This window comes from Anguilla rostrata, chromosome 1, assembly GCF_018555375.3.
Source record: "Anguilla rostrata isolate EN2019 chromosome 1, ASM1855537v3, whole genome shotgun sequence".
Lineage (NCBI taxonomy): Eukaryota > Metazoa > Chordata > Actinopteri > Anguilliformes > Anguillidae > Anguilla > Anguilla rostrata.
Window position 1 is genome coordinate 61,949,706 of NC_057933.1, and position 27,265 is coordinate 61,976,970.

General features: G+C 43.1%; 1 protein-coding gene across 1 annotated transcript in view; it reads left to right on the forward strand.

Moving 5' to 3' along the window:
• The window catches only part of kif13a (kinesin family member 13A), a 77,314-nt gene that overhangs the window by 9,311 nt on the left and 40,738 nt on the right, over positions 1 to 27,265 (forward strand). Inside the window, exon 3 of the mRNA XM_064350111.1 lies at positions 24,121 to 24,133. Coding sequence (XP_064206181.1) covers positions 24,121 to 24,133 — 13 coding nt within the window. The remainder of the gene's footprint in view (positions 1 to 24,120; positions 24,134 to 27,265) is intronic.

The window sequence follows — 27,265 nt, forward strand, 5'->3', positions numbered from 1 at the left end:
TGTCAGCAGGTCCCTCTCTGTCCCCGTCTCTGGGAGCTGGTGTTGCAGGGTTGTTAAGGACTGGGCAGTAACAGGGTACTTGCAGATGAGGCCCTGCTGAACTTGTAGCTTTGATCAGATTTCCGTAGCCTGGCTTATAAAATATCCAGCTGTATAAATGGACTGTGTGTAAAATGTAAGCTTTCTCAAGGTAAGTGCATCTACTGACCGAATAAATGAAGCCCTATTAGAGCTGTAGTAATTGAAACTGTTGTTCAGGTTTGAGATATCACAGTTTATTTTTAAGCAGCTAGATAAGCATGTAAAATATTAAAATTAAAAATAGTTATGTGGAAGGATACCGTACGTTTACTGAAACAAGCTAATGTTGCAGAACCCCCCCCCCTTTTTTTTTTGCATCCCAGTTTGCAAACTGAGGTATTTGAGTGTGAAATCCCTGCTGGCTAAGCAGAGTGGTGTATCTTTTTTCCTTGCTGGTTTGTTTGATTGTTATGAGTTACCCTGGGCTGGGGGGACTGTTAGTCTGAGAAGTGGGTCAAGGGAGGAGTCAGTTATGTGTGTGTTTCACCTGAACGCACGAAAAATGCATCTCTGTAAAGAGCTTCAGTTGCCAGGATACCAAGGTGATTGGTGCTGTGTCTTTTGGTGCCCTTTGGTTGGAGTGCCCATTTCACAGGAGCGATCTGTTTTCTGGAATTTTAAGAATCGTCACGCTTATCAGTGCAGTTGCTCAGGTTTCACTGCTGGTGTTCTATTCCCATGCAGCGTATTTGTGCAGTAGATCTTTGTGTTTGTATTTTTATTTTTTCTAGTCTTTCTTTAAATTTTTCTTCTAAATGTCTTCCGCTGTAAATGTTGTTGTCCTTTTGTAGGCCCTTTTCACGACCTGTGCCCCTTTTAATATCTGTGGGTCAATCCAATTAAATTTCACTTTTCCGTGATGGCTTTTCTCTGAATTGCAGTCTATTATTGATGAGTCATAATCTCAGCACTCTCCAGCGATGCAGCAGTGGGGAACATTGCTGGTGTGTATTAAATTTCCCTGTCTCCTCTACAGCTGGCCTGTTGTGGGGGTTTAAGTCCAAGGTCAGAGCATAGCTCTTTCTTTGACCGCACATCATTTTATAAAGGTGTGAGTTGGGACAGTACAATTTAAGAAAACAAAATTATGGTTATATATTATGTTTCATGCTTATTTAATTTTTTTTTTTGTAATGCTTGCAGGTCAGCGCTAGCCTATATTGTATTAGCCTAATTCAGCTGCTTTTTTTAAATAAAGTTGTTGCGTTTTGTTTGGGAAGTTGCCACAATAGTTGCCCTCCTACCTAAAGCATACCTAAAAATGAACTTTTCTAAAAGTGCCTCGCTTGCATTAATTAATGTATTAATTTCTTAATAACAGGTTGGTGTTTTTTGAAGCATCTATGAAGTAAAGATGGAAACTTAGTGTGGTTCCGTGCTCTTTTTCTGCTTGTCTGGCTCATGGCCTTTTCGGTGCTTACTGTAATACAGTTCACACCTTTTAAGTTTAAAGAGCTGCTCCAGATTTTTTTGACATAACGTTGAAAAAATCCTTTCAAAAGACTTGGTTTATTAGTAGAATTAAAATTCCTTTTTGATTAGATTGACAGGGAAAAGTGGCCTTGTGCTTTGAGAATCTTAAAATACTTTAAGAGCTTTTTCATTTGGAGCTTGACCGGGCTGAAAAGAAACAACAAAATCAAAAAAGAAAACTGACACACTTTACTCTCTACACTCTTTACTCTCTTATTATTCTTAAATCCCACTATGTCTCATGGATTAAAGACTGTAATATCTATCATCAGGCCCAATTTAGCCTGAGTAATAGGTATGCTTTTTTGTGATTATTGTTCAGACAGTGTGTAGTGAAAGTTTACATGAGCTTATTTGCACATTTATTCACTTATTTGCAAATCACCACTGGATAATGGCCTGTGGGCAAAGTAATGTTTTCAGCAGCTGTTCGTGGGAGCACTCTAAGTGAGAGAGCCATGTAGGGACACAATGGCAGCACAGTGAAGAGCTGAAAGTAAAAAAGAAAAAAATACAAATAAAAAATACCTTGGAGCCCTGAGCTGACTCATACGACCACTCCTCAAATTCTCATTGTTTGCACCGGCTCCAGTGATTACCTGAAAAGAGGTGCAGAAGCAGCCATTTTGTACTGTGTGACAGGGATACTGTTCTAATTACACACTGCAGGTTCTAGGCTTCACTCACTCATCATGTTAAGTCAGGTGAAAGCAGATCTCCTTAATATGCTTCATAACAGGGATGCAGCCTGAGAAAGACTGTAAACTTGTGAATCGGACCAGTTTTTTTCTGGTAACAATAGAGGAAGACAAAGAGGTTTAATGAGTTAACATTTTGTAAACAATCCCCGGGAACAGCCCTGTTTTACTGGAGGAGGTCCAGCTGTAATTGTGTGAATGGGCTGTAAATAGACATTTTGAGGAAAAAAGTGCCAGGACAATGAAGAGACAGCTGGACACACACACACACACACACACACACAGGTAGGGTGCCCGTAGACAGTATAGCCTATAGCTTTATCCCTTTAACTTAATAATTAATGTCAGTACACATTGCTTTTTCCCACGGCGCGAATGAACTGCCACCGTGGGCTATGCTTGGCAAATTGTGGTCACTCACTCACTCACTCACTCAAGGACAACCTTTGTAGGACGCATGCGCAGGTGGTGCCAGCTAAAGCTTAAATAAATATGTATATATATATACTTTTGACTGGTCATCAAGCAAATTGACCTGAATTTTTGGATGGAATATCAGACACACGTGTGGAGGCTACAACACAGAAAATAATTAATAGAATGTTGAAGGAAAATACAAGCAGATAGCAGTGTCACATAACCGAACAGGGTTTAGAATGAAGAGGTACTAACACAATTGTTGTGCGATGTAGCAGTCAGTGGTGTTGATGTCTGGGGTGTTTGTAAGCAAGTAAGTAAAGTTCACATCTTAATGGTGGTTTTCAATTTGGGGAAGGGGGGTTTGGGTTGGTAATTTTTTCTTTATACAATCTCCTGCTTCAACCCTATCCTACATATTTTATCTGTGTAAAGGGATGCCAGATCCCCTCAAGCCACAAGGAACACTTGTCAATGTGAGGTTGATTGATGGCACATTATTCTCTTGGGGTTGTATGACGCATTTCAAACATGGCCTCAGGCAAGGAACTATGGGAACCTGTCTGGTTTTTTTGTCTGGCAATCATAACGCAGAAGAATCCTTCATGATTGAGGACAAGGGACACGTCTCAAATGATTATCTGTGATGTGTGTGACACTGTATTCTCACATACAGTGTAAATTGCAGTGATTTGATCCTCCCCAGAAGTGGCAAATTTCATGGTGCAGCTACAGTGTTAAAGCATTGAATCTTAGACTTCACTTTCAACAGAATTGTACTTTTACCTTGCTGTGATGCTGCTGTGAAGATAGGAGTGATTTCATTTAACCTGATCCGCAATGGAATTTGCACCTATATAGAGTGCTTCTCCAGCTCTTTGTTTCTCGTGGTAGTATCACCTGAAGAGTTCTCCCTAGAGCAGCTTGTCTGCCCAAGACAAGGCAGAATATGAGACATGTCATGTGACACAGAGAGATAGTGTGCCGGGAAATCTAGATTACATTCAAATAGGGCACAGATCATCAAATACAGCCTGTTGTATCATGGACTTTGCGTCATCTAGTATTTGTGTGCTGTTTTATTCTTCATAATGAGCTCAGTGCTAATTCAACCTTTCATTTGATGCTGGTGTTATGATGGTGGCAGTTGAGTGTGATTGCCTCTTAATGGGTCAGGGAGTCATTTTAAAGTTTCTCCCACTTTTCTTGTTTGAGAATTTCCATTGTGAAATGCTAGGCTATTTAGCAACCTGTTTGTAAATGAATCTGTACTACAATCAAGATTGATTGATTGATGCACAATTGTCTGTATGTCTGTATTTAGCCCTGGCAGGAAAGACGAAAACAGTTTTTTCAGCCTTAGGCTGTGAAAAATGTAATTGAAACCCAATTACACTGTTTATAACTCTGCACGTATCCTGAAGACAAGTGTGAGGGCTACAAAATGCCTTAAACCTTTCACTGAGAACTGTACATGTCTGTTTAATAAAATTATGCTAATGGTTTTACTAAATAGGATTATTTGGTTTTCTTGTGAGAATTCCTGATTATGCATGGGGCTGTTGTCTTTTAGACTGTTGGCCAGATCAAGATTATATGTTAGTAGGAAGCTTTTGTGTAATAAAATTCTCATTCCCCTCTGTTCCTCTTCTAAAATTGGTATGGGTGTGATGCCCAAAAATCCTAAGAGGGTAAGTTACACACACTGTTGTCAAATGTAAAATGTTAAAATCCCATGTGACCGTTGTGCTTGCTTATCTACTGCACTGGCTGCAATTATCAGCTGCTTTTTCACCAAGGCAAAGAATGTTGCAATTACAGTAATGCTGAGCATTCAGATTTGTGTGCAAATTAGACTTGACATGTTTTTTCACTAAAGTCTTACCACTTTACTGGGGTTATGTATAAAGAACACCTTTCATTTCGACACTTTCTCTTTCACTGTGAAATAATTCCCTTTGATGTCATTGTGGGGGAATAAAGGTGACCCATGAGGGTGGTGGGGATAGAGTTACCCTCACCGGAGTGTTTGGGGAAACTTTTTACGGTTTCGTTTTCCCCTGCTGTCTTGGCACAAGTGTCCAGGTTTGAAATTGGATTCCAGGAAAGCACTTTTCTCATCAAGCATTAGGCTAGGCCTGGTGTCCTTTCCTGAGAGAAGGAGAGAAAATAAGGAAGGGACCAGAGGAAGACCAATTGAAGGGCCGTTGAATGGCTGGAAGAAATGGAATATTTTTGGAAGAGCATGAAAACTAGATGACTTGCGGCCTGCAGTTTTGGTACTAGTTCATTTCAGAATGAACTAGTACCAGACAAAGGCAATTATCACAAAATTAAGACAGACTGTTCTTTGTTGATCATCTGGAAAATATGTATTCTGTTCAGTTTGTTGGGGTTTTTTCCTGGTGGAAAAATTTCTGTGGTATGCTACATCTTTGAAGAGCACAGTCCAAGGCCAATCCACTCGTGTTCAGCTCACCTGTAACCCCCAGCTACCAATTCAGAGTCAAAATGTGTCATCTGGCGTTTAGCAGCATTGCCCTGCAAACTTTGCAAAAACGACCTTGGAGGACAGGGTGACATAGTATCGGTCTCCTTATGCTATGTCATGGAGGCTCAAAGAAAACCAGTTTACTTCCCCCCCTTCCCCCCCGAAATCAGCCTTCTTAATTTCCCACTATGCAAACGCACTGTTATGTGTAAATAGCTCAAGTTTTCTTTGGTTGACATATTTTTGGTTGATTTCATGCATTATTATTATCATCAATGTTGAAACAAGTTTGCGATGGGAGATGAAAGGAATTGCCTTTGTAAAACTTGACCTTTCCAGCATAGCTGGGAATGGTGCCAAAAAGATCAGCACATGGTCACATTTAATCAGAAGATGAACTGAACCTAAGATGAACCTCTGAAGAAGCATTCGGCTGGGGCTCACAGAGCAGTGCACGGAGAGGAAAGCAGGACCAGATCAAGGAAGTGAAGCAGACCATGGAAAGCTGCTGCATTAAAAATTGGATCAAGACCAGTTTTTTCATATGGTGTCTTGGAAAACATGTCATGAAAAGAACCAAAGAAATGTGCCAGCTGATGGAGGAGACTGGTGCTTTTCCTCCAGTTAATGTAAATTAAAATGTATGCCGATGCATACACAAAGATGTTTTAAAATAACAAACCTTCTGCATCCTTCCGGAATTGACGAAGAAAATTATTTAAAGGGGCCTGTATGTGTGTTTGAAACATGTTTTGATACTAAGGTCTCTGTGTGTTTTCTACAAATGTTGTTGTGCAGTGAGTGTACCAACATAGATTAATCCAGTTCTGTTTTCCTGGAAAAAATAGCATTAACTTGGTAACATGTGGGATTAATTTTCATTAATTTGTGACTGCATTCTGGACACCAGAATATGCAGCATGTCGGTACTTATTGCCCACAAAATGCTCTTTGGTCTGATGGTCTGAATGGTCTGAAACTAACATGTTGTGTTTCTCAGAAAGGAAAGTGTTTGCCAGTGGTGTATTATTAGATTCTTCTTCACTGAACTGAGCTGAGGATGCATCTAAAAATGCTACATGCATGCAGTCAGAATCTGGAAGGTAGCCCCAGGTCCTCTTGGGTTTGCCTGGGGGTTCAGGATCTTGGTACTGTAGATCTCCATCTGCTCCTACACATTCTATGGCTGTCCTTATTTTGGAAACTAAATCTGCTGCCAATTATATAATAATATCATATATCATATATATGATATAAAAATCATATAGCATGATTGACTAGCAACTAGTGGGTCTTATCTGTGGAAAGAGAGTTTTTATATGTTTTTGCAGCTAGTAGCAAAAAAGGAGCAACTCATTTTGAAAATAAGTCCTCTCCTCTTCCTCTCTGCCCTGGAAGTCAGACGTTTAAGGAGAGTGCTGTTCACTTTTGAGAGGAGGAAGTTGGATCGGCTGCAACTGCTGCAGTCAGCCTTGTAATTGTCTCAATTTTCACATTATCTCATCAGCAGTATCTTCTTATCACTTAGCAGACCCTGAGGAGTTCACTCTTTGTAGCAACACTAACAATCTGCGGCTGTCCCAGAAAATCGCTATCCACGGGGGCTTTGTGGATGTTGCTAAATCAGACAGAAGATTAGAATACTCAGTGTTGCAAAATTGCCCCTCTAAATGGATGCATTTGTTTTATTGGCTTGTGTGTAGTTCTGAGGAACTTTTCAGTTATCTGATATTTTCTCAGAAACCCGGTGGGCACAAAGGCCCTTCCAAGGATTAAAGTACCGCTCTCAAAAACAGTCCAGTGGACTTTGTTTAGGGTCGTGATTAGAGTAGTTATGAAATTAAAAAGGCCACTACTTTTAAAAAATCAGTCTGCATCTGTTATAATGCATGGCGAAGTTATGACGTGCTGTTTGGGTTAGAAAAATAGTTTGGTGCAGAAGAATGCATGATCTCACAGTTGCCCCGTGTAAAATGCTGGTGTACGTTCCCTATTAATCAGGAGCCCTTTTCACACGTTGCCTTACCCGACAATGTTTTGGAACTTTATCATTTAGCAGTCGCCTCTGAATCAGAGACTGAGTAGGCATTCTGGAAAAGTTGCTCTGGCAATTTTCCAGCTCAAGACAAAGTTGCATTTGTGAGTATGTTCTGTTTCAATGTTAGTGTGAACCAATCCGGAACATTACCGGATCAAGCAAGCAGTTTGCCTCGTTTCCCAAAGACATCCATCAAGCTACATTGTTTTCTTGCTTCTGAATTAAAAACTGAATGGAGCATAATAATGGTAATGGAGTAAATAATGGTCTACCTTAGTTTCTGAAGTTCTTGTAGGTGTACCTGGACATTGAAATATGACCGGTCATTAGCTATTCACTTTTACTTCATTGGCATGCTACTTAAAAAACATTAGCTAGCCTCTCTTGCTTTTAAGCTAAGGAAATCATACGTTGCCAAAGCTGGACAGTATATGTCTCGGTTATTCTCTTGGCCTACTTCCATAGGTCTTTTGGAGTATCCTATTTGACAGCTGCTTGTTCAGACTGAAATTACTGACACTATCGTTTGTGAATGCTATTGACCCAGAGAAATACTGAACAGTACTTGGGTGTGTGACCAAGAGAAACCAATCGATCGCCAGAGGAGTTAATAGGGCAATTCCGTGTGTGAAAGCGGCTAACGTGTGTAATCTGAGGAAACCGGGCGGGCGGATTCTGGTCACGGCTGCTTTAGCTCCGGTCCCATAAGCAGCCACAGCGAGAGAACACCTTGAAAGTGTCATCTTTTCCTCCGGTCAGTTTGAGAGGGGCCAGGGGCCTCCTCTGGATTCCTTTCATACGCAGCATAGGTGTCAGAAGCTGCGGAGCGCTGCCTGCCAGCAGAAGCGTCGGGCGCTGGTGAACATTGGTGCCTTTGTGTGAGCGGAGGACGGCGGGGCCGAGCCGTTAGCTCACCCGTCTTCTCGTCGCCCGCCTTCACGCGCGACTCGGTGCCGCCGCGCTTTCAAAAGCAGCCCCTTCGTGACCGGCAATAAAACCCCCCGTCGAAGTCCACCTAAGGAAGGCTTTTTTCCTTTTCGCTGAATGGGAATAATCACCCTTTCCATTCAGTAAGATAATCGTTCCCTTAGCTGGCCACCTCTCACGGCGCAGAAAAAAAGGGGGGGGGGGGGGTGAGAAAGCTCCTTGTCTGTGAGATTGTTAATTTGTTCCGAAGGCGGAAAGTGTTGTGCTCCGCTGATAAAAAATCGCTCGGCTCCCAAGAGGTCCGTTCCCTCCGTTTGTTCAGGAGGCGGGGCCGTGTTTGTGGAGACTTTAACCACAGATCTCGACCTGGATGTGAGAGAGGGAGGGGTCCTCATGTGGCCCTTGCCCTACAGGTCTCTCTCTAAATGCGGCCGCAGCTCATACACCCAGGCTGTCAGACACCAGCCATTTTACTTTAATGCTTTAAAGGGTTAATCAGTCAATCTGCATTTCCCTGGAGAAATTATGCATTTTTCTTAAAGAGCACCAGCAAAAACCACCTTCTGTAAAAACCCTGTGAAATGCATAAACCAGACCCTGCCCCCACAACACAGACATGTGCCTGTAGCCCTGACCTAAATAGCATGCTGATTATATGAAAAAAGGTCAAGGTTTTTGTTTCTCAGACCCAAATTGTCTTATACTGCAGCTCAACAGAGTAGTATTCAGTGGAGTTTAACATAGCGAGCAAAGCGTTCTGTTGCTGTTTTCAAAAGAAGGATTGCAGTGCAGTTTTGTAAATATATATTAGTGAAGTATGAGCTACAACAGAAACATTATTTTTATCACATATTTTGCACTTGGAGTCATGAAGGCCATATCTTCCCTCGGGAAAGTTGCTCTGTAAAACAATGTAGCTCTCTTTAGTAATATATAATTAGGATATTAAAGAACTCGGCATATTCACTGATGAAAAAATTCAAAGCTAAAATGGTGCATTGGTGGTTTAAAAAATGTTAACGTGACTTATCAAGCTCCCAAAAGTGCAGTCTGTAGCTGGATGTTTGAAGAGGATATTTGCCGTTCAGGTTCCACATACTCACTGTGCAAACGCCTGACTCTGACTCTGAGCTCTACTGTATGCAGAATCACATTCTGCGGCATGTAAAAACAGGATTAGCTTTTCCGGGATCTGCATCCTACGCTGTTGTGTGTGTGTGTTTGAGTTAAGCTCTGTCGTTCACAACCCGCCAAGCTTTTATTCAATGAGTTTATTTTCCGCGGGTCACTGCTGCGTAAACGGCTGTCAGCGGCTCATGTCGGCCACGGATGAGTTCCGCAGAGAACAGGATCCGCTCTGTGAACCCTGCTGTCCCCAGGACAGAGGCCTTGTGCGGGTCTGCCCTGCATATGTGCCTTAAATAAACTCATCTACAGAGATACGGGCCACACGGGGACGCGCTGACACACGCACATGCATACACTCTCTCACACACACACACACACACACACACACACACACTCTCACACACACACACACACACACACACGCAGGCGCACATTCACACGCACACACAGGTACACACACACACACAGGTACACACGCACACACAGGTACACACACACACACGCAGGCGCACATTCACACGCGCACACACAGGTACACGCACACACACACACACACGCAGACGCACATTCACACAAGTACACACACACACACACTCACACACACTCTCACACACACACACGCAGACGCAGGCGCACATTCACACGCACGCACAGGTACACACACACACACACACACGCACACACAGGTACACACACACACACGCACACACAGGTACACACACACACACGCAGACGCACATTCACACGCACACACAAGTACACACACACACACAGACGCACATTCACACGCACACACAGGTACACACACGCACACACACACCGCAGACGCACATTCACACGCACACACAGGTACACACACACCACACACACGCAGACGCACATTCACACGCACAAGTACACACACACACGCAGACGCACATTCACACGCACACACAAGTACACACACACACATGCAGGCACACATTCACACGCGCACACACAGGTACGCACACACACACACACACACACACACACGCAGACGCACATTCACACGCACACACAGGTACACACACACACACACACACACAGGCACACACAGGTACACACACACACACACACACACTCACACACAGGTACACACACACACACACACACACACACACACACACACACGCAGATGCAGGACCGTACAGAGGCAGATAAGGGAAGTGTAATGCTGTGCACCTGTGCTCTGTGTGAACAGCATGCCCATGGTCCCTGCTGTCTGCTTTAGGAGTGAGGTGAGTGACCCACATATAATGCCTGAGTAACTAATGGGACACTGTGCCTATTGGATGGAGCCTTGCTGTTTCAGCGAATAGGCTAGTTGTGATAGACTCATCAGTTGTTTTGGCAAGGAAAAATAAAAGAAATAAAATATCCTCCGTGACCCACAGAATACATAATAAGTGTGTGCTGACCTATAGACACAGTCTAAAGTTGCGTAATGTAAGCTTCTGTATCATATCTGTGATCCATCACTACTGGTCAGCCGCTAGTGGTTGGAACGGGTCCCAAAGCTAAATTTGCCTGTGACAGTTTGTTATGGCTACTGGAGTTTTTGCACTCTGTATCCGTACTAAAACCCTGTGGTGCACGCTGGGATTTTCAGACAGGGCTGTAGGCTCTTCATGAGCCCTGAGGGACTGCTGCTTTGAAAGGGTAAAAAAAGGTGAGCCATGTGACGGCCAGCAGACCTTCCGCGTGACAGCTTATAGCGGAGTTATGCACTGGCAGGGGAAAACACGGCGCTGTGGGTTGCAGGTTTAAATCCTAAATGATACTCTAGCTACATTGCAGTGACTGAATGGCTTCTGGATCTGTAAGGCCTGAGTAAATGTACCCTAAATAAGGATGCCTGCTAAACACATGTAGCCTGAATTTGTTTAGGCTGTTGTTTAGGCTGAGGTCTCGTGGGCGCTCATGCCGTGTTCTGCATGAGGAGTGCGTATCATGACACAAAGCTGGTTATCTGATGGATCGAGGTGCAGTGAACACACAATGCTGCACATGTTGCATATGCACGCCATGCAATGATACCAGCGCTCTCTGCAATTCTCGTTTTGTTCAGACATGCTGCCTCAAACTGAAATATGATCAGCTTATGATTGTGATTATCTTTATGCAATAAAAAAGAACGTTTGTGATTGCCTTGCTCCACAATAGCTTGCAGTGCAGACAGCCCTGCTAGCTTTGAATAGTAACTCTATAGTGTCCTTCCTCCCCACCCGTTGGCTTTCAGCAGGTAATTAGTTGTAAAATCTCCACTTCAGTCTGAATGTAGTGAAAGCCTTTTTTTAAATACAGGGTAAAGTGCTAACATGCTGACTGGGGCCACTTTTCAAATGTCACATGTTGGGTAAGAGCCTTTCAGAATCAAACAAGTGCAGTGTTGCTTGGATAAAGTATGAGCCCATAGCCAATGGGATGCAAATTCCCACTAAAAATGTGTCTGAGACATAAAAATCTCAGTGTAGAATATTTCACTTTAACTTAAATTTTACACAGCAATGCGATATAACCCAGTACTCACAGTGCACAGGAGTCACCAGAAGCCACCAGTCAAATCACACATATCACACTCTTATGAGAAGGGCTGTTCACATGAATATCCCCACTGACAGGAAACACTCCCGTTAGAATATCCTTGCAGTCACAATTTTGATCTATTATACAGTTGGCTTGCTTGCTAAAACAAGAGAAAAAGGAAGTACTCCATTGTCTTAATGAATTTTCATGTCGCTACTTTGGGTTCCTCCCCTTTGACCCCAGGACCTGTTTTTGTGGTGCTCTGCAGAGTGGACAGGGTGAAAAAGGCGTGGCTGGGCTGCGACTGCGGCTGGTGCTGGAGGGGAAAGCTATGCTAGGAGTCTGATTGATGGAGCCCTTTGTACTGGCGCTGTGCTTCAGTCTTTGTGTTGGCAGACCCCCTGACGGCCTCACACGCATCGCAAAGCCTGGACTCGTCTGCCAGTCACACACACTGTTCCTGTGAATATTTTTTAATTCATAAAAAAACAACCTCGTTAAAGCGAGCATGGGGAGGTGTGACGCACAGAAAAACGTTTTAATGGAAAACGTGGGCAAAGATGCATTTTCATGATTCAGATGGATACATTAGAGCTTTTTCAAGATTTACCAGATTCACCTGAAGTGAAAATTGCAGAATTTTGCTCACCAGTACCAGATTCAAGTAAATACAGTTGCGCAGTCGTAACATTCAGATCCCGTTGGACAATAAACAGCATTAAGCTCTGTGACCCGGAGTTGTGGAAGTGCACCGAGGGGAACAGAGAGTTAACTGATGGTGAGCGATCCGAGTGTCATCCTGGCACCAGACAAGTCAAACAGGCCCATTGTTTATAACGGGAGGGCAGTCCTGTGCTGGGGCCCCAGCTTCTGCAGTGTGTAATCCAGCTCCGGGCTCCCCTGCCTGCCTTTAGAACGGAGCTCTGACTCATGGGGTTGGTAGTCGGTCTGACGTTTTTTTGTTTATCTGTTGCCAGGCAACAGCCACTGCTGGGATACAGCAAAGTTCTGGAATTATGATGACCCTCAAGTTTGAACAGCATGCCCCACCCTATCCGTTTCTCAGCTTTCTGTTTTTTTCCTCAGATCTCTCTCACTCTCTCCCATTCTCTCTCACTCACTCTCTTTTTCTTCTGCCCTGTTCTTTCTCTGTGGGAGCATGACTTTATGGTAAAAAGATCAAGTTCCGTTTTGGAAATGTAATAGATACCGAAATATTAGTATCTATTATAAAAGATTCAAGAATAATATAAGAAGGTTATATTAAAGATGCCTTATGTTTCATAATATTTTGAATGTAATAATGATTTGCGATGTACAGTATGTAATGTTTAGTCTCTCAGCTCACAGCTCTCACAGTGGTGTTGACATACGTACAGTACAGCAGTTCAGTACCAGAATCTGTATCACATGCCAGTGGAATGGAAATTGTACATTTAATCAGCCACTTAAACTGAGGGTTATTCAATAAGTTCACTGCGAGGGGGGAATTTGCTAGGATGGGCAGTCTTTGCGGGTATTTCTGTAGGATCACAGTTGTGCGTACCTAACCAAGAATAGACTAATGTAATATTCTAATATCATCAATGGAAAAAGCTGCAGTCCTCATTGGCCGGGATATTTTGCTCATGGATTAATTTATTTGATCAGTTTATATATATATATACAGTGGGGTCCAAAAGTCTGAGACCACTAGTCAAGATATTTCTATTTTGCATTTGTGTTGAATGTAATACTAATTCTTTCATTACAAATGATAATATCAGCTTAACAATTAGAGTGAAAAGTTGAAAAATGTACATGAACTTCAGAATACCTTAGTATTTGGTATGTCCCCCTTTTGCTTTAATGACAGCATGCACTCGAGCTGGCATGGACTCCACAAGTTTGTGCATAACCTGATGACCCATGTTATCCCAGCATGATTTGACAATGAGCTTCTTGCGATGTCACAGAATGCTTGGCTTTCTCAGTCTTCAAGTGCCCCCATAAATGTTCAATGGGGTTGAGGTTAGGTGACTGTGGAGGAAAGTCCATGACAGTCAGGACTCCTTGGTCTTCTTTTGTCTTCAAGTAGTTCTTGCAAAGCTTTGAGGTGTGTTTGGGGTCATTATCCTGCTGCAGTATGAATCCTTCTCCACAAAGATGCAAACCAGAGGGTATAGCATGTCTCTGAAGAATGGAGTAGTACTTCTCCTTGGTCAGGGTGTAGTCAATTTGGTGCAGGTGCCCAACTCCAGAGTAGGCAAAACACCCCCAGACTTGAATATTCCCACCACCATGTTTCACTATGGGTTTGATACACTGTGCCATCATTCTCTCTCCTGTTAGTCTCCTTACATACACCCTTCTGTTACTGCCATAAATCTCAAACTTGGATTCATCAGTAAATAGGACTTTTTTACAGTCATCCACCGTGAAATGCTGGTATTTCTTAGCCCACCTCAAGCGTTTGGCCCTGTTTACCCTCCTGAGAAGTGGTTTAGAAACTGCTACTCGTCCTCTGAGACCACTACAAGACAGCCTTCTTTTGACAGTACTTTTGCTGATTGGAGTCTTGCGTTCTTTATTTAGCAAATTCTGTATCTGTGAAGTTGCTTTTCTATCTCTCAGGGAACTAAGCTTGATGTATTGATCTTCTGATGGTGTGGTCACTTTTGGTCTTCCTGATCGTTTTTTGGATACAACTGATCCAGTTTCTGCAAAGCGTTTTAGAGTTCCATGCACTGCCCTCTTAGAAACCTTTAGTCTAGCCATGATTTGACGCTGAGAAAGCCCCTCTTTGCTTAGAATAACAATTTGACTTCTGACATTTTCACTTAGTTCTGATGCCATGTTTCCCACTATCACAATGCTACTTAGTATGCAATGATTTGCTGGAAACTTGAGGCACAGCCATATTTATAACAGGTGAACACTGGCTGCAAATTGAGTTACTTGAACGAGCCTCTGATGAGTAGATCAAATCCACTTGTGTCATCTGAATGCATGCTTCAATGGAAGGGATACAACTCAAGGACATCTGACCTTTTGTACAAAGCAATTAAGTTGGTCAATGCCACAAATGTGATTAAATTTGATTGCTGACCTAGAAATAGTGCAGAATCTTAAATATTTCTTCTTCATTTTACATGTCATAACTTCTTGTGTTTTTAAATGTTTCTGAATCCTCAAACTCTCGGATTATTTCCAGGTTTACGTGAAAATATTAGAGATTTTCAATGTGGTCTCAGACTTTTGGACCCCACTGTATATATATATATATATATATGTATTATTTTTGTGTCTTTTTTGCAGTGGTGACCTGGGGAATCACAGCAGAGAGAATGGAAGGGCCTGTGTAGCCAGTCAGGTGTAGGGGGTTATAAGGAGGCCAGATGTCAGGGGCCCGTTTAGTGGGAGTTTGACCAGGACGCCGGAGTTAGCATACCTGCTTCTCTGAAGTCTGCCATGAAGCCTTTAACGACCACAGCTGGTCAGGACCTCTGTTTAATGTCTCATCCAAAGGATGGCTCATTCTACAGCACAGTGCTTTAACCTGCGCAGTGCTGTGGGGTGCTGTGGGATGCTGAGGGGCTCATGCTGACACAGACACAGGGTAAATGTGAGCACGGGCCCCCGGGTCTGCTGTTGAATCTTGACAGCGTCAGTGGCTGCTGTGTCAGGCAGTGAGCCCCGCTGGCAGTGAGCCCCACGGACAGTGAGCCCCGCTGGCAGTGAGCCCCACAGGCAGTGAGCCCCGCTGGCAGTGAGCCCCACGGACAGTGAGCCCCACTGGCAGTGAGCCCCGCTGGCAGTGAGCCCCACGGACAGTGAGCCCCGCTGGCAGTGAGCCCCACGGACAGTGAGCCCCACAGGCAGTGAGCCCCGCTGGCAGTGGAGACGCTGTCTGAGCAGCGGACACATGAAGTGCACACTGAAACAGTCAGTGCACATCTCCGCATGCTAGTGAGCGCTCTTCCCACCTGAAAGGACATTTCAGTAATGAAATGGGTCTACAGTTACGCTTTTACAGACTAATGCAATACACAAATAAAATAATACATGCACATCTAAGTATCACCCGTTCGTAAAGGTAAATGGACTAAATATTTTAGCTTTGGAGTATGCTGCTGTAGTGGGAGAAAATAAATACCAAAGTGGCAACCTCTTTGCTTTGTCATTGACTGTTTTTCTTGTACTTGTGTGACTTTGCCTTCAGAGGAAGCCTGGTTGAGCAGCAGTGGGGAAGGGAACTGTGGAAAGGTCAGCAGATGTAATGGTGTAAAATATGGTGTCTCTTCTGTGTATTCAGGCCTGGCTGTTCCGGAAAAGGGCTAATGGGAGTGCTAAGCCCTCTGCTAGGCAGCATAATCCCTTTCGCTCGACCTGTGATGGTAGGGGTCAGGTAAAAGCCATTCAGTCCATTCCCACCCCCGTCATTTCTGAAATGGTATTTCCCTGTGCTGGCATTTCCGCAGTGCTGGGCACTGCAGCCGGTGTAACTCGGCTTGTGTGAGTGTAAGAAGAACAATTCATGCAACATGATACCTAAATGAGAACAGGATTGTGTTAAAAGTGCTTTATATGGCAGCCCGTGGATAGTGGTGTCATTTTGGGAGTTGTGGAGTTGTGTAGAGATATTGGAGGAGTGATAGAGATAGATGAGAGAGGGGCTGGGAGAGGGGCTGGTGGTGGGGCTGGGTAGACAAAGAGGGGTGAGTATATTTTTGGATGGTAATCAGCAGCATTGCATGCTGGGAGCTGGAGAGGATGGATGAAGGCTATATTGGCACCACTTAGACACTCTGTCCAGTGATCCCATCCAAGGGTCTTGTGTAGTGTAATTTCTCACTGCTATCTGTGTTTGAGTGCTTGTTTGAGTTTATTTAAGTATAGAGACTGATTTCATTTGCCCAGAGTGCCCCTACTCTACTAAGTGTGTGACCAAAAGTTATAGCCTAAATCATTTTATAGCATAAAAGTTGAGAGAGCCTGACAGTGAAATATCAACAGTTTGAAATCATATTACCTGTGGCCATTGTGCATGTACGATGCAGATAAACATAGCTGAGACGACTTTTTCCCCAAAACACAATCCTGTGATTTATTGTAAGAATGCCATTTTGATACAGTAATCAGGGCCTGTCTGAAATTCCAGTCTGAGGAGTTGAATAAACCTGACTGAAGAGGCATATTCACTGAACTGGATATACAAATGGAGGAAAACAGGTTTCTTTTTATTATGACCGGACTGTCAGTCTGTTTGGGCTGCATGCAAACCTCCATCTCGTGTCCCCGGCTCTTAAAGGCAGTGATCATTTCCAGGCTGCCACATTCAGTGCAGAACTATATAGTACCAACAAAAGGCCTGCCACTGCATCATGTTTCTTTTGTTTTCCAGTTGTAAGCAGTGCTGGGGTCTGTATTCACTTGAGATGAGGAAAACTATCAAGATCCAGCTTTCCGTTTCCCTCATTGTGCAGTGGCGGTAACAGGCTGTTATGTTTGGGACAGATGGTAGTTGTGTTTGCTGGTTTGGTTTCATGAGGTGTTTAACACCAGATGTGAAACCTCACTCTCCTCTTTGATTGGACCAATGGCTGTGGAACGATGCTCACTTCTCAAACCAGATTTTTTTTTCTTTCTTTTTTTTCGGTCAACATGATCTTTAAATGAGCACCGAAATTGTTTTATAAGCGACCAAAGTTTTGGAGGCCAAGCTTTGAAATGGACTGTTTAAGGTGAAGCTGTTAAACATTTGGATTGTAGTAAAGGGACCAAATGAACAGCTGCTGCAGTGTTGCTGATAAGAAAATATTTGAGGTAAGGTGCAAGTCTGGGCAAAGTGCTGTTGGCTTTGATGATAATTCCGTTTTTGGAATATAAAAGTATCAATTACTATGTTGATGTAATTTATGTACAAAATCAAATGTTATAGCTAATAATGTCATGCGTTTAATTATGAATTAACGTAAAATGATTCAAAAGCCGCGTTTCCACCGCAGGAACTATACCCCGGAACTAGGAACCTTTTGAGGAACTCAGTGCGTTTCCACCGCAGGAACTAGGGTCTAAATTTAGTTCTAGGGGCTTTGTTTTACCCCCCAAAACGTTCCTGCTCGGGGGGTAGTACTTTCCGAAAATACAGGAACCTTTTGGGTGGAGCTTGCAGCGCTGAACATTTCTGATTGGTCAAGTACTCGTAGCATTTGTGTTGTATTTATTTTCCGCCATTACCCGCCATGTTTGAATATATGCAGCGGCAAACCAATTTATTTTCATAATAACTTCAAATCAAACTTGTATGTTATGCGGCGCAGTAGCCTACTTTTGGTTATAGCCTGTCAACGTCTTGGAATTATAACGTGTGCTCTTCTGTTCTTTTCTTGCTTTAGTATTCGTTTTATAAAATGCTAAGCATTCGTGCTGGGACAGCATATTACGTAGGCTACCAAAACATTCAAACGGATTAATTCGGTTGCTGAATATTTTCTTCCGGATTTTCTTTGTTAGCCCGTTGTAATTGACTCAAAACGTTTGATACAGTTATGTGAGGTATGCGGTAGTTCTGCATAATTAACATTGGTGATACAGTACAAGCAAACTGGAAATCACCTTCCGCACTTTTTATCCGGGTAAAATAACAGGTTAATTCTAGTAATCTTCCCTTTAGCTTTTTCAGACTGCCGTAATTTTACTCAATTTTACTGCCATTTTTCAATTCCACGAAAAGACCAGGAAGACTATGGACTCATTTATGGTGCATGGTTCGCATCTGGAGGGCACACTTCGCTGCTCGGCTAGCAGTAGCCTAACTTCGAAGGAAAGCAAACGGTGGCTGTACCACTACTAATTTACATTTTCACGCAAGTCCGAGTTTTCGTTCTATTCTTGTCATTTTGCGATTAGCCTATATGGAATTGACGACGAGAAAGTAATAAAACAGCAAATTGTTTACAACATGTGCATGTTGTCTGCTGTTAATGAATGTGTTTGAGAGGATATATGAAAATCAATAAATACAAAAGTAACCATATATAGTCATTGTTGGTAACCCGTTGTATATAAGTGGAATAAACCCCTCCGGGCTGTCCCGGTTATTAGAAAATAATGTAGGCTACTTCGGTGGTAGTATGGGGTTACAGAAGAAATCATATGACAGATGGACCGACGACAACGTCAGTGGGCTAATTTGCCTAATCTTCGCGGTACTTTAGACCCCGGTGGAAACGCAGACAACCATTGGCTGAAGGAACCTTTTAGTTCCTGGTAAAGTAGTTCCTGGGAATGAAAGTTCCGGGTAATTTTGGTGGAAACGCGGCTAAATTTGCCTGCTTAGTAAATATCCTTTGACATTTCCTAGTGCTCAGCCCCTCAGTGTATTTAGTCATCCATCAGTCCAAATGTATTCCGCATAAGCATTTTCCTTTTGGCGTCTCCCCCAACATCAGATCCTATCAGTCACATGACCCCTTCCGGGTGTTTTGGGGCAGGAGGTTGTAACTCATTGGCCTTGTGCTCCTACCGCCTTCGGTCAGTTGTGTGTGAGGAGGGGAGGATTTTAGGTGTGACACCAGTGGAATGCACTGCTCTATAAACACACAGGGTGATACAGACATGCACGCAAACAAATGCCAGGACCGTTGCTGTTGCTCCTGCCCTGGCGCAAAATGGGGTATTTGGGACAGGGAGGGGCAGGAAAGGAGGGGCGGCCTGCAGTGCCCCCCCCACCCCCACCCCTTGGGGAGGCTGACGGCAGAATCAGCTGTTCTGTGGGACGCATGTGGTCATATCCACAATTCCACATATCACTGCTCCAAAGAGAATAGGCTCTCCATCTAGCTGTATTGTCTCTTTTTTTTTTGGGTCAAAAATTTTGTAATAAAAGTGCCAAAGATTGGTTATGAGATATATCTGCTGTCATTATCTATACTTACATTGTCTAATTTTATATTGCAGATATATTTTGTACTGTGTAGTTATTTAGGTTTAATTTAATGGTGTTCTGCAGATCTTATTGCTGTATTTCAAGCCTGTATATTAATCCAGTGTACGGTAGCATGCTAGCTGCCTTTCTGTTTTTTGTTTTTTCTTGTTTCAGGATATTTATCTTTAGTTTTCACCAGGTCTGACTCTTTCATTTTCTAAACCAATGGCTACTATTCTCGCCGGACAGCTGCGCTGCTCAAGCATCCCGAGGCTGGTGCCTTTTCCCTTTGTCCTTTTTATTTGCGAATGTGAAGTGTTTGGGAATCTCTGCGTAGTAAGTGCCACCTAGGCAAAGTGAGGTTGTCCCTCTGGCTGCGCATGAAATTTTACTTGTATCTGGATTTCATGAGTGTGAACAATGTATTACAGCCAGAGAAATTATACTGTAAATGGCAACAGAGGCTCCAGAAACTTCAGAATTGAAAGACAAGCTAGTCATACAAGGCCATAAGAAAGATGGGTGTACAATATGATGAATTCCGTGGCAATGAATGCTATCAGTTTCAGCAGCACAGCTGTGACAGGGAATTCCCCGCACCCCCCCTCCCCTCCCAAGAGTCTCTGCACCCTCCCTTTGAAACAAAGACACCCTCAAGCTTTTTGGACACTGGTCAGCTGCAAGTAGGTCAAAGTTTTGAAAATATTTTCTCTATGGTGTAGCCTGCGCCCACACAAATGCCTGCGTAACCTGACTGAGGCCTGTTCTCTAAATATGTCTGTGTGGAATGTAATCTGATACAGTACATAGGCATATTCCATCCAGTGCTCTTGCCTCTTTGGCTCATGCTGGTGCCCTCGCCGGTACTACAGAACCAGGAGCTTGCAGGTTTAAATTCCAGCCTGGCGTTGCGGCTGTGCTTCTCAGCAAGGCTCTTAGCTGCATGGCTTCAGTAAATATACAGCTCTACGGGAGATGTGTAAGCTCTGTAGGTCAACCTGTATAATGGCGTCAGCTAAGCAAACAAGTGCATTCATGGAGAAAGTACACTTTTCAATTTGAGGAAACATGTGTGTCCAGTGAGCCTTCAGGATGATCTGATGCTGGAAGGGACGCTCCTGAACCCCTGAGGTGTGTGTGCACGGCTGTCCCCCTGGCCTGGAGCACGCAGGCCTGTGTGTTCTTTGTCTGAAACAGAATCTTTATAACCCTTGCGCTTTCCTGTCTTTAATGCTGCTGACTGAGGAGCAAATGTAACTGATCTACAGATGGGAGTGGGGGGGCGGTGCGTCCCCCTGACCTCCAGACAGGGCACTGCTGGTACCTGGAGGGTCTGAGAGCTCCGCCCCCCCCCCCCCCATTTTCTGTACTTTCAATTGTCAATTCAGTTTTATTTGTATAGTTCTTTTTACAGAGAACTGTCACAAAGACACTTTACAGAGGAGCAAGGCAAGAGACAGAGCAAAAAGAGCAAACAGAGCAAACACCAGAGCCCCCAAATAGCAAATACATAAGGTAAAGAGCTCCCAGTGGGGAGAAAGCCCTCGCAGAGCTGTGCGCTGTGGACTGAATGAACTGCAGGAAGGGGGGATTGAGGGGGCCGTAGTCCCTGTGTCACATCCGATTAACCACCCGCCACTTTGCTCATTAGTGGCCCACATTCCGTCACCGCGAGCAAAGATCACACCGTGTGGTCGCCACCCCCCGCTAGCTATCTGTCTCTCTCTCTCTGTCTTTCCATTCTCTCTCTCTCTTTCTCTCTCCCTTTCTCCCTCTCCCTCTCTTCTCTTTCACTCTGGTGGCTCTTCTCACTCGTCCCCCGTGTCTCTCTCACTCCTTTTGCCTCCTGTCTCTTGTGCCTCTCTCTCTCTCTGTTTCTCTCTCCTTCACTTTCTTCCTGTCCCCCTCTCTTTTTAGGTCTTGCTCTTTCTCTCCTGCCCCCCACCCCAACCCCCTTTTGCTTGCTCTAATGAGCAGTGACAGGGATGAGGGTCTTTGTCTTGTAGTCCGAGGGATAGCTTTAGTCTCTCCATATAGTTGTAGTGTCATGAATAGTTCAAGGACGTGATTTATGTGGTTTATTTTCTTCCAAAGGGTTTTTTTTAGCACAGAGCTGTCTGATTCATGTAGCCTACATGTAGATGATTTGCTATGTATTCTAAAACAAGCCGTTTGCCCCTAGCTGACAAAGTGCCACACATCTGGATGCATGGTAAAATTACAGAAAATGTGGATCTAAGGAAGCTATATCAGTGAAGGCCTATTAGCTATCATAGGATGCAGATGAGGAGTTGTTGATAATAGCCCAGTTCTTAAAACAGTCTTTGCTGGGCAGCTTTCATCGTAATGACCACAGTAACAGAAAGGCTGTTTGTGTAATTCTGCAAGCAGAACCCTTGGGGGCTGTATTTAGTGTGGGCTCATAGAGCTGCTGTTAGAGACTGTGTGTGTGGGGTGATGGTGGCTCAGGTGTCCCCTGCTCTCCGCTCTCTCTCTCTCGGGTCCAAGGCTTTGCTTTTTGACCGGAACCACTTCACTGTCTGACTGCTGCTCTCACAAATTAAAAGTGATGCTTCAATTAGCCACTGATACTTGGGGTGTTGCTTCTAAAATTTTTAAAGTTATCAAAAATGCTAAATGTTTTGGAAAATGATGAAATGCTTAACCACAATTTTTAAGCGCAAATGTTATTAAAATAAATTGTAGCCATTTCCTTTAACAGTGTCCTATTGTCACTGAGACTGTCGTACACTCTTGTTTTGAAGTATTAGTGTTGATCTTGGGAGTATTCTACGAAGGAAGCCTACCATACCCAGGGTTTCTTTGCATTAGCTGGCTTGACAAACGCTAACAACATCAATCGGGTTTAACCGGTATCACAAAGGTGGTTATCAGTTTGCTGAGTGAACACAGGTTTTATTAATCAAGTTCTGTGCGCGTTCCCATAAAAGGGGCGGTGTCGGCAACAATTAGCCTATAGCGGAACAGCATGGACCATAGCGAATTTCTCTCCTGAGGAAAAAACACTGATGGGGACAGATGTAATGGACGAACGCAGTTCACACGGTCCTCTCCTGTCCATTCCGTTGGTTCTTCCGGCCTGCTTACAGTGCGCACGTGTCTGCGTGCATGTGTGTGCGTGCACGTGTGTGTGTGTGTGTGTGCGCAGGATGCTGACTCACTGTAGGGCGGGGCCTGAAGGTGAGAGACAGGTGGGAAAGGAGATTAGCTCACAGCCCTGATGTGGGATGTCCAGGTGTGTGTCTGCTTGGATGACTAGGAGAGCCCAGGGGATAGTGCTTTTGGTGCTTGTGTAGTGGTTGTAAGGTCACACTTTGCAGTTAAAGTAAAGGGGTAATTATATGCTAAATATGGAATATACAGGAGTAATAATTCATGCACACACTTCTTAAATTACACTGAAATCTAAGCAGTATTTAAGCTGTCACGTGAAGTGTTTCTGCTCTAGATATCAGGGCAGCCCATCGATTTGTGAAACATATTTGAAAATATATTTTTGACTTCAGATTTATATTTTATTTTAGGGATTCAATCTACCATATAATAAGTCTTGGATGTATCTCACAAAATACAAATTTCACAAAATAATTCTTGTCGTTCTTGTGGAACTAAAAATAGGCTTAATATTCAGCTGTAGGCTAATTCCAGTGCCATTTTGGTTCCATTTAAAGGGTCACAGCCACAGTACTACATAAATAATTATTTGACTAGCAGTTCCTTATTAAAATGTTCAGAGATGATTGCTTTTCAAGTTACATTGATTCTGTAACCTGAATTGATGTGGAACTTCAAGGACCTACAAAATGTCTCAAAGGACCTAGAAATGCTGCACACTGAGTTTGCTACTTGGCAACTGTAGCATATGGTGCAAAGCTGTGGTTTTTTTTTTTTTGTGAGTGCACCCAGTTTGGGGAATGATTATATGTATTGTTACCTCACACCCTGTACAAAGTTCACAAGCAGGGCAGGTGTTGACACAACGGGGTCACATGACTATTGAATCCTAAATTATTTCCCTTCTCACACCCCATTTCCCTCCAGTCATGTGACTGGTCACTGTCCACAACACTAAGAAATCCTGTGAATCCAGTTACTACATTTATGCGAGATTAAATTCCTCAAAAGACACCCTCCTCATTGTCTTTTCTGTGTTAGCAAGATGCCCTAATTGCTATAGGCATATGGTGGTAAGTATGCTACAGCGGTAAAAATGTAAAAATATAATAAAATGCAATGCGTGTTGTGAAATTGAATTTTGAAATACTCCTGGATTTGAATTGTGGTTAACTTAATGCCACTGTCTCTCCCCCTCCCCCATCTCTCTTGTTTATGCTGGTGGATGCTTGGGATTTTGTATCATCTCCCCCTCTGGCTGCTTGCCCACATCCAGAAAACAGACCAAGGTGAGTGCTAAATCTTGCACATTCATTGTGTGTGTGTGTGTGTGTGTGTATGCGTGCGTGTGTGCATGTGTGTGTGTGTGCATGTGTGTGTGTGTGCTGGGGCCTCTATCTGTGATAGCCCTGTTGAGATGAACATCTTGACACAATGTCTGGAAGGGGAGCGTGGTGCTAGGAGGTCAGAGGTAACCTCCCTGCCTGTAAATTTTCCCTTATGGGGGGGGGGGGGGGGTAGGCTGTGTAATTTTGGTATTTTTTAAAGCCTGGCTTCCCTTACTTTTGTGTGCTTTTTTTTCTTTTCATTTTTACACTTTTTGCCTTCAGCTTGTCTTGATCTGCTGGAAGTGTGGCAGAAATCTTCCTTTTTGATCCTTCATAGACTGGGGCCAGAAATAAGCCCTTAAAACAGGTGAATCCATAGAATGAAGTGATTACATGATATCTGACAGCTTGTGAGGACATAAAAAATAAACACACAGTGGTCCTTTAAGGCATTTATGTACAGATATTTGAAGAATACATTCATAATAATAACCATAAGTTAAGTCCTTTATTCATTAGCAGAGGTTTTAAGATCTTATTGCGTAACCCATGGAGTAGGCTATGTGCAAATGGTTTATTTTCTGGTTCTGCAAATCCCAAACCATTTCTCATTCTTTCCATTATAAAGAGATTGCATATTTGCATAACCCATTAGCACATATTTAGGATATTTTAATGGAATTAGGGCCATAATTATAATGCATAATGAGCTATATAGATATAGGTTAAAAGTTGGTAGATGTGGCATAAACAAACTGACAATTGCCATATAGAGACGTAAAACCGCCAAAATTTACGACGGTAAAAAAATCACATAAATAGCGGAGGCCTGCATGAACCGTGCTGTCGCCAGCACTCTCTGTCTCATTGTAAGCAGCGGAATCTGCTGTAGCTAATTTAGCCTGTTGCACGTGAACTTGAAATGCTGTAGCCTATCATTCACAATCAAATTGTACCAATAAATGCACGGACCATTTCTCATGGTTTTGCAGGGTTTTCTGCATTTATTTATTTATTTTTTTGTGTGACTTCACCTATGGCCGGCGTGAAAGAACATTTTGGCGGCCCACCTAAGACATTTTGATGCAGGAAAAGCCCTGCGGTGTGTTCTAAGCTGCATTGTTGGGTGTTCTTTTTGCTAATCATTAAACACCAATGTATTCTTTACAATTGCAAACAGTCTGAGAGTGCAAACATTGACTGATAGTTCTATTTGCCTGTCCTCTGCAAACATTGTGCAGTGCAGTGCTATTCCAGTGTACAGCCCTGGCAGAGTAGATGTGCTAGACAGTCAGAGCACTGTAAAATTGTGCAGAAATTTTGTCTGTGGAAGTATTTTGGTCAGTAATAACTGATTATTTCCCCAGGCAAAAGTATTATTGCATCCTACAGAAAGTCTGCCTTATATTTGTATCTGGTTCTGAGAAGAGAGGGTACCCTTAAATAATTATCTATTTCACAACGTTTGCTTCAACCTGTTCTTATTTAAATAACAAATGCTCCTATCTAGAGGGACTCAGTTTGTATTCTATGCATGGTACCCTATATTTACTGTTTTCTGAAATTTGGATTTAGCATTTTGTCTGAGGGCATTGCAGCAATGCTTTACCTCAGATTTCAATTGGCAGCCTTCTATAAAGACGTGCTCTCTTTGGTTCCCTAACCTCCATGCCAAATTGCAATTTGTATGCACATTGTTTTTCTGTTTATGATGTCAGCTGCTGTTTCCTGCTACATGGGCCGGCCTGAACTTGAGCAGGACACTGCAGTAGATTCAGTGGAAGGGGAGGAGCCTCCCTGTAGTCTCTTGGGGGAATTCTGTTTGCTGCATTCCTGTTATGTTTGACGTACCTTCTGTTTTTATCTGCAAGGGCTAGGGAAGGCCTTTCTGTAGGTACACCCCTGCTCCTGTCTCTCTCTACAGCGCTGGCCAGTAAAATATACTCATCAACTCAGATATACTCAATATTTTGAGTAGCTGGTGTAAGCAATTTTAAAAAATTAATGAGTAGAATTGAATAGATTCCTTTGACTTAATCAAAGTTATTGGTCCAAATACTAGTCCGTTTACTCCTTGATAATGCTAACCCTAACTGACATTTACACACATCATCATGAGAAATAAGTTGTAAGATTTGGGCTTAAATGATCAGAATATGAAATGATCTAATTATTAACATTCTGGAATGTGACTTCATTCCTGGGGTTTGATGATATCCCAGACTGAAATTTGCTGTCATTCCAGAGATGATTTGAAGAAAATATGATAGATTTGATAACGGTAGCATTTTGACACAGTGATAAGCAGGTATTGCCTGCAGTGACTGCCTGAGAACCTGCCGTTGAAACTTTGAGAGAACTGTCCCTTTCTGTGCCGCTGACCCCAGTGAGAGCATGGTGTGTGATTAAGCATGTGCCCTGCTCTTGATTAAAGGGGATTAAAAAGGTTTCGGGTCAGGCATACGGGGCAGAAAATGGTTTTGGCAGCAGGATAATCCTCACTGCCAGCAAAAAGGGGCCTAATCTTTGTTCATGTGTGCGTGCCTGGTACTTCTGTACATTTTGACTGACTGATGAGGACCAGTTTTGTAAGTGGTCCATAAAGCCACTTCAGATCTGTAAATCAGGGGAGGTGGATTCCATTCCTCGGGGGCCAGTGGTAGTTATTTTTTAATGAGGCGATTTACTCCATGTGATTTGACTTACTGACATGAGAGCGGGGCTTTACCAACCCCTGGAGGACAGATCTGCTGTACTTACACGTTTAGTTACCTGACTTGAAAGAACCAATCAAATTACCTGGCTCTCTTTATAAAAAATGTGCTGTAAGAAATGTAAGGAGCAAATCAGTGAGTTATCAACTCTGTCCATTTAGAAATAATTTAAGGTTCATCCTCTGTATCTAATGCAGTTTTAGATTATGTAGTTAAGCTCCACTTAACTACATTATCTACAGAGGGAGATAAATATGTAACTACAATTAGCGTAAGGATAAATTAATTTGTTGTATTTTTTGTGTAGTAGTAGAAGTAGTTTGAAATATTTAAGAATTCAAGACAGTACCATGTAAAAGACAATTTGCCCAAATATAGG